The sequence below is a fragment of the Phacochoerus africanus genome, unplaced genomic scaffold, assembly GCF_016906955.1.
Source record: "Phacochoerus africanus isolate WHEZ1 unplaced genomic scaffold, ROS_Pafr_v1 Scaffold_19, whole genome shotgun sequence".
NCBI classification, from domain to species: domain Eukaryota; kingdom Metazoa; phylum Chordata; class Mammalia; order Artiodactyla; family Suidae; genus Phacochoerus; species Phacochoerus africanus.
In genome coordinates, this window is record NW_025927386.1 from 239,204 (window position 1) to 248,133 (window position 8,930).

The 8,930-nt window shown below is 39.7% G+C and overlaps 1 protein-coding gene across 1 annotated transcript; it reads left to right on the forward strand.

Moving 5' to 3' along the window:
* The first annotated feature begins 921 nt into the window (after nt 1-921).
* On the forward strand, nt 922-7,841 carry LOC125119255 (olfactory receptor 4C12-like). The gene is given in 3 exon segments (XM_047766099.1): nt 922-937; nt 6,956-7,723; nt 7,726-7,841. Coding segments are annotated over 3 exon segments (900 nt in total).
* Nucleotides 7,842-8,930: the final 1,089 nt, after the last annotated feature.

Below are 8,930 nucleotides of genomic sequence, written 5' to 3' on the forward strand. Positions count from 1 at the left end.
TGATCTTAAATAAATGGGTCTGGTTCTGTGGGGCAAGAGGCAGATAGTTGTAGAGGTCAAAAAGTTCACTCTGTCCATGATGAATCTGGTTCTGGAGAAGCAAATGGCAATCAAACTCATTTTCATCTTGCTCTTGTCGAGAAGACATTTAAAAAGATTTCCATAAGCTTCAGGGGACCTTGTCTCATGGCTGCTGCTTTCTCTCCTAGGAATTAAATCATCAGCTTTGATAGAAGGGTTTGTTTTAGGAGCAAGTATCTGCAGAGACGTGGTGAGAAACACCCATCTTGAATGGGAAGAGGATCATCTCTACACTTGTAACCTAACCTAACCAAGAGCCCCTTTCTCTATCTAAGCCTGGACCGTTAAGAAAAACTGAATGTTATGCTGCACAGCAAGGTGGCAAAATTGCAGTGTATGGAAATGATAGGGATGGAGGTGATTGTAGAAATCCCCCCCAAAAAGGACTTCTATATAGAGAGGAGTGCCTAGGGGACTTTGGGAGATCACTGTAAGTTACAAACTGCTCAAGAAGGCCATCAGAACAAGGCAGGCTTGCTTGACTTGTGGAGGCATGAGATGTACCTCAGGTCATTGGGTGAGGTCTGCATTCAGATTCAGACCAAGGGCAGGAGTTGAGGACTGCCTTTCTGCTGATTTAAATGAGCACCATGACCAGATACAAAGGAGGAGTTTACTACCCAAAGAAAAGAGAAAGAGGCAAGCATTTTTCCAATCCCTAATTCCTTTGGGTGAAAAAAACTGTAGCCCCACCAAATCCTTGGGGCGAGGCCCCCTGCCTGCCTGCTTGCATCTCTCATGATCATCCTATCTTAATAAATCTATTTCTGCCTATTACTTTGTCTCTTGCTGAATTCCTTCTATGTGGAGGCATGAAGAACCTGAACCTCAGTAGTCCAGATGCAGGGTGTGCAGGGTGAGTGACTCTAAACGTAGGGGTTTAATGTCCCAACCTCAGTTTAGGATGGGTTAAATCCCATCACGTTGTGTTCAAGTCCCAATCTGGGTTTAGGCTGGATTCAAGTCCCAGCACATGGGTTCAAGTCCCAACCTGGGTTCTGGCTAGGTTTCAGGGCATTTAGCGCTGTCAGTTTCAAATGGTTGATGTAGTTTCCTGATTGAATTGTATCACAAATAGAGCTTCTATTTTACCTCAAATATTAAACTTTTTCTGGATGCCCACTAATGACTGCTCGAAAGCTCGATCAGCAATGGCATAAAATTAATGGCAGCCATTTTGAAGTACTTGACTCAAAAGTTGTTTTTCCCAAGCTGCCAGTCCATCTATTGCTTATGGAATGGGTGGTCAATGGGGACCTGCTCTATAGCACAGGGAAATCTACTCAATATTCTGTGATAGTTTATATGAGAATGGATATGTGTATATGTATAACTGAATCACTTTGCTGTGCAGCAGAAGTTAATACCACATTGTAAACCAACAATATGTATACAAGTATATGTAACTGTGTCTCCATGCTCTACAGTAGAATACATATAAAAATAAATGATTAAAAAAGTCAATAAAATCTAAAAAAATTAAAAATTTGTTTTTCATATTTCTTAGAAGGGAATGCAAATGTTCAGGAACCCAGATTACAGTTACTTTTGGGATTCATGAACTGATCATTGTGGAATTCTGGGCAGCATTAAAAAAATGTGGAGAGATATCTGAAGCCATATGAAGAAATGGAAATCAGACATTCCATGTCCCTGTGACCTGGTAGTGTTAATTATTTTCATTGTAGCTCTGCATGAGGGTATGTAGTATGCAGTTTCAATTTGTATCTCTGTGATCACTAATGATGTTGAACATATTTTTCATCTTCTTATTGGCCTTTTGTGTATCTTTTTTGTGATGTTACTGTTTGAGTTCTTTGCACAGTTTAAAAATATGGGCTGTTTTTTTTTATATTTCTGAGTTGTAAGTATTCTATATATTCTAGACACTGGTTCTTAGCCATATATTTAAATGGCACATGTGTAAAATGTTCTCCAAGTCTCTGATTATGTGGCTTGCATTTTCATTTTTTTAAAGATTTTTATTTTTTTCTATCACAGTTGATTTACAATGTTCTGTCAATTTCTGCTGTTGGCATTTTCATTTTTAAACATAGTTTCACCTGATGAGCCAAGGTTTGACCAATTTTAACTTTTCATTTTTCTTAGGGTTCATGCTTATTGTGTCATATCTGAAAAATACTGGTCTGCCTCAAGGTCAAAATAGAATTTTTTTTTGTCTTTTTGCCTTTTCTAGGGCTGCTCCTGTGGCATATGGAGGTTCCCAGGCTAGGGGTCTAATCAGAGCTGTAGCTGCTGGCCTACACCAGAGCCACAGCAATGCAGGATCCAAGCCATGTCTGCAACATACACCACAGCTCATGGCAATGCCAGATCCTTAACCCACTGAGCAAGGCCAGGCTTTGAACTCGCCTCCTCATGGATATTAGCACCTAAGGACTTTGTGTTTCAAATTCAACATGGAAGTTTCTTTTCCTTTGACTTGAATTTCCAAGGCATTGGAACTTTGAAAATACTTGCCGAATCATTTAAATAACCTTGTGCCACCATGATACTCTCTGCTTCCTGTAGCTCTATCCAGTCAGTGGAGACTTGAGGAATACACTTGATAAGACTTTAAATGTAATGGTTATTTCTTATTCCTGAATACATTGGAAATTCTCCTTAGCTACAGATGTCACCATGGTGAGTTACCTAGAATTGCTGACTTTTGGCCCAGTTTTCACCTTTTCATTTTCTTCCAGGGTTTTATAGTTAAAATCATTAAAGCATAACTTTCTGGTATTTGATGGGAGATACTTTGAGATGTTTTAGGATATTTTGCAGAAATATTTGTTCTCCTTACTCTATATGGATTTATCTATGGCTAATCAGGAATTGGTTTAGGCTTTACAGATTCCTCTGTAAATTTCCAGGTTAACATGGGAGAGAGAAGAAGGAGAGCATTTGGATTCTATTTTTCAAAGGAAGAATTCAGCTCAAAAACTGAGATCCCAAAAAGGAATGGATTAAAATATAACATTAAAAAAAAAGAGTGGGAATTTCTGCTGTGGCTCATCAGTAATGAACCTGACTAATATCCATGAAGATGCATGTTTGATTCCTGGCCACACTCAGAGGGTTAAGGATCTGGCATTGCGGTAAGCTATGGTGTAGGTCACAGACATGGCTCCAATCTGGGGTTGCTGGGGCTGTGGTGTAGGCCAAGTTCTAAGTTGACCCCAGCCTGGAATCCTCCATATGCCATGTTTGTGGCCCTAGCAAAGCAAAATAAAAAAAAGAAAAGAAAAGAAAAAAAAACCCTCTGCTGTGGTTTGGTATCTTTACTCAACTCCAGGCTCAAGGACTATTTTATTCTGATTCTATTCAGACCTTCGTGGATCTTGGTCTAACAAGACAAGATCTTATTTCTGCTGCAATCAGTGCGGTCTCAGCAATATGGCTGCATTTCTGCATCCCTGACCTCAGACAGTCCTTTTCCTGAGAGTTCAGATAGATATTTCTGAATGTAGGACATAAAAGTTAATTCTCTTTTCCCCTTATATACACTGGTCTTAAGGCATCTGAAGGGAGATAAGATGTGATGGTGGGAAAATAAAATCAGTTTTGGCCATAGAAGATTTGGACTCTTGTGTACTACTGACCAGTTTCTACTACTGATCAATTTCCTCCTTGGACCCCAGTTCCCCTATCTTTAAAGAGCATTTGAGGCCATCAAATACAAAGTGCTAGATTTTTTTGTGTATAAAATTCTAGTTCTTGTCCAACAGACCCTTGAACGCATCAACATTTGATAAGTTACAAATGTTACATTCCACTTCATTCCAGTGCATTGTTTACAACAAATTTACATTCCATTTCATAGGTTAGCAGAAGAACTGCCATGGATTATGCATGGCCATTTGTGGTGGTTTTTCCAAACTCTGGCATTGCTGATTTCTAGAAGTAAACTGGATGTACACTGGAGAGACATAAGTTCAAAGAGCTAGAAACAGACAATGATTTTGAATATAGTCTCCTCCATTTATCTTGTCTTTTTTATTGTCATGTCTAGGGAAAGTCAGTTAACTTCTAGTCACTGATGCCCTTTCCTTTAAAATATAGATAATATTGTGACAACCTCATAGGATTGCTTTTCAAATTCTGGCATTGTTGATTCCCAGAAGGAAACTGTGTTTCTACTGGCAAGGCACAGAGCACCAAAGAACTAGACACAGGCATCCTGAATTTGAATGTAGTCTTCTCTATTAGTTTATCATTATGACTTTGGGCAAGACATTTATCTTCTTGTGAGCACAATTTCCTTTCCTTTAAAGTATAGGCAAGAGTGTACAACCTCATAGGATTGTTTTGGAGACTACATGAAGTAATGCATGTAAAGTACTTGGTATAGTGCCCAGTAGAGTGCAAAATTCAACCACAATGAACATGTATCATAGCAACTACATGGTGTAAAAAATTCATCTCTGCACTCCATAGAAATGAGAAAAAGCAGATTTATACTAAAAGTTTGCATTTCACAGTGTTTGAGTATATGGAATATGGACGGCAACAAAGGTTTCTTGGCTTAGGGAGAAGTTTGTCTGCTGAAGTTCTTGCCTCCCAATTGCAGTCTGAATGCCTTTTTGTGGAATATCAAGATTATCTTGCTGCTGTTCTCTTGGGTGCTGTTGGTTAAGGATCTAGCATTGTCACTGCAGTGGCTTGTATCACTGCTGGAGCATGGGTCTGAGGCTGCAGCCATGCCCCCACCCCCCAAAAAAGGATTGTTTTGATATATCGTAACTTTTGTCCATTTGTCTTTTTTTTTGTCTTTTTTGTCTTTTTTTGTTGTTGTTTTTGTTGCTATTTCTTGGGCCGCTCCCGAGGCATATGGAGGTTCCCAGGCTAGGGGTCGAATCGGAGCTGTAGCCACCAGCCTACGCCAGAGCCACAGCAACGCAGGATCCGAGCCGCGTCTGTGACCTACACCACAGCTCACGGCAACGCCGGATCGTTAACCCACTGAGCAAGGGCAGGGACCGAACCCGCAACCTCCTGGTTCCTAGTCGGATTTGTTAACCACTGCGCCACAACGGGAACTCCCATTTGTCCTCTTTTTTTTTGGAGAAGTATGGATATTAGAGGATTTAAATGGTAACAGGAACTCTCCTGGTCTTTGGACTAAGATGAAAAAGAAATTAATCCCATGCTTGGGTCTATCAATTAGCAAAGGCCATCAAAGTCATTTATTTTGACATAGAACAAGTTGTTTTGTTTGGGTGTTCATTTTTGTGTTGTGTGGGACAAAAGGAGCCAGTGAAAACTGTGCAAGAGAACTGTTTTAAAAATATATTCTAACCGCTTCAAGGTTTGCAAGAATCTGAAGTAATAAGTGAAATCATGAGGATGAATAAATCAAGTTTGGGATTTTTGTCTGATTTTCGGTTGTTGATTCTCCCAGGGGTCATCTTCTCTAGAGGAGACTGGCACTTAGAAGTACACTCAACTTTCTTCTTCAGTGTTATTGTTCCTGGAAGGATTCTTTGATGCAATGGACTGTCCAGAAAGGGGACCCCTCTCCTGGGGCTTGGAACCCTAAAGCTAGCTTCTCAGTGAATCCCTTGTGGGATCACCCAGAAGAGGTTTCCTTTCCATGTTCCTTATTATTGACTACACATAACAGACAGAATTCATTTTACACTTCACTGCCTTGTGGTTTTCAGAATGCATAAGCAGAAAGAGAGTAATGGAATCTTAGGTTTAGGAAAAAGTGAAAATTAATACTGACAATATTTAGTTTAATATTTTACCTTAAAGTTTGAATACTACGTGTATTTCCTCATCAGGTAAATGGAAACAGACTTTGCATTGCACTGACCTATTTGATTATCCAGGCTTGACCTATTGGCTGTCAGTATAAATTGTATAAGTTAAAATCAGACATCAATAAACTTTGGTAGACTAAAGATGGAATTTAGGATGATTATAAGGGATCCAGGGGGCAATCAGGGCAGCCTCACCCTCTGCCCTGATCTTCTCAAGCCCTTGTTACCCAGTCAAGCCCTCACTCTGTGTCCATTAGGTGACTTGATAACAACAAGTTCATCAGTACATTAGAACAGCTAACTGAATTATATCCAGAAAATATTTTTTGGATCTCACAATGTGCTAATGTCCACTTCCCTATGTTTGTTTTCCCATACCTATCCCAATCACTTTAAAAATTCATTATTTCAACTTGAGGAGTCTAAGACAAAACATGGAAATTGTATTTCCTGACCATAAAATTAGTAATATAAACTGTAGATTTTGAAAATATTAAAAAAATAAAGTTTACACATAATCTCTCATTCGGGAGTAAAAGTCTAAGTATAATTATTTATTTCTGCATCACCTCTTTGTCAATAGACAAAACCTATATTAAATTTTATAAGAAATTTTTAAAATTTGAGTTTTATTCTTAAATGGCACATATAAAACCTAGCATCTTTAATTACAAATTGAGTATCATTCACTAATTTTTACCTATATTATTTTTCTATGCTTATAAAATTCAAACTATTTTATCTTTCTTTTCAAGTTACTTCACACATACATTTTAAAGTCTTGTTCGTCTCCAAAATTATTACTTCTAATCACTACATTAGTCCATTATATTGATAGTCAAGGGAGTTTTGGTGATTACAAAGACAGAAGGAGATGTAGTTCCTTTCTTCTGGTTTTCATATGTCTTATAAAAATAATTTTGAGTCCAGAATTAAAAAAAAAAACTAAGAGAGTTAACTCAGAGAAATTTTGAGGTAGCTCTTCCTAGACAGTTTTGACAAGAGAAGGAATCATCTGAGAAATTATAAGAGTACTGTTAAAAGACAGAGTTTTGAAGTATTTCATCCTTTTGTGGTTCATTTTTCCTTTCTTTTATTTTTTTTAGGTAAAGCATTCTTTCAACCATACCACAAAAATGGAGAAAAAAGGAATGTGACCCAATTCATTTTAATCCGTTGTACCCAGAATCCTCAAATGCAAAACGTAGTGTTTGTGGTGTTTTTGGTTGTATACATGATAACTCTTTCAGGCAACCTGCTCATTGTGGTTACTCTTACCACCAGCCAGGCTCTGAACTCCCCCATGTACTTCTTACTGACCCACCTTTCCTTGATAGACACAATTTATTCTTCTTCCTCAGCTCCTAAGCTGATTGTGGACGCCCTTAACGAGAAGAAAAGTATCTCCTTTATTGGGTGCATGGCTCAAGTCTATGCTGAACACATTTTCGGTGCTACTGAGATTATCCTACTGATGGTGATGGCCTATGACCGCTATGTGGCCATCTGCAGACCTCTGCACTACACGACCATCATGAACCACAGGCTGTGTATTGTCCTGCTGGGAGGGGCCTGGACTGGAGGATTTCTCCATGCAACCATTCAGATTCTTTTTATTGTTGGGCTGCTCTTCTGTGGTCCCAATGTCAGAGATCCCTTCATGTGTGACTTGTACCCTTTACTGAAATTTGTCTGCATGGACACTCACACCCTTGGTCTCTTTGTTGAAGCCAACAGTAGGTTCATCTGTCTGCTTAATTTTTTCCTCATGTTGATTTCCTTTTTGGTCATCTTACATTCCCTAAAGAACTATAGCTTGGGGGCAGAGCACAAAGACCTTGCCACTTGTGTCTCTCTCATCACAGTAGTTGTCTTACTTTTGTGCCCTGGATCTTTGTGTATTTGTGCCCAGTGACCACTCTGCCCATTGATGAAGCTGTTGCTGTCTTTCATACAATTAGGCACACAGTTGCTCATAGTAGTCTCTCATGATCCTTGGATTTATGCAGTGTCACTTGTAAGTTCTTTATCATTTCTAATTTTTTTGATTTGAAACCTCTTGCTTTTTTTTTTCTTGATGAGTCTGGCTAAAGGTTTATCAATTTTGTTGATCTTTTCCAAGAACCAACTTATAGTTTCATTGACCTTCTCAATTGTTTTATTTGTCTCTAAGTCATTACTTTCTGCTGTAATCTTTATATGAGCCCGTTCCTTCTATTAATTGCAGATCCCAAATTCCTGTTAGGTTTGCTGAGGGAGGAAAACACAAGGCCAAGTTGGTAAAGCAAGAGAGATTTATTAAGGCATCAGAAAGGGACAGGCTGAGCTCTAGAGGGCACCAGCTCTGACCAGGAGGTGCTGGTCTTCTAAAGGATCTGTGGTTGGAGTTCATGGAGGGAACTTGTGGCAGGAACAATGAAGAAGGAGGAGGGGAAGGTTAAGTGAGGGGTAGGGGGTCAAGTCCCATGATAGAGGTCAGTTAATCCTTATAGGTGGTTAATGTATGCAGCATTTGTTTTCCACAGGCCATCGTTTCTTGTTGCCCACCTTGAGCACCCACATTCAAGGAAAGGGTGTCCACAGCAAGTGTCCAAGTTGGACAGCCACATGTGGGGGTGGGGGTCTGTGTCTCCATCCCCTTGGAACCCTATCACTTCGCTAGAAACCTTTTTGGGAAGGAGAAAAGGAGCATCTGGGATGTTGTGACACCTCTGCCAGCATCTGGGTAGGTCCCGCCGCATGCACTCTGAGGCCACCTGGACCTTGTCCATCTGGGAAACCTTTAGTGCCTGTTTGGGAATTTCCCTTTTGGGAGATCCCATCTGTAAGGCACCTCTTGGACTAAGGTCCCAGGCTTAGTGGGACTTGGAAGCCAATTTGGACCAAGATTCAGGGCTTGATGGGCCCCATCGACCTTGTCCATCTGGGGAAACTGGTTCCCATTTGGAAATTTTTATTTTGGGAGACCTCATTTGTAATTCTGTGAGTCTCTTTTGGCTGGCTAGGATTTCGGTTTTATTTTCAGTTTTGTGCTCAAGTATTTAATTCCATCTGATGGTACCCTAGAAAAGAGATTGCGGT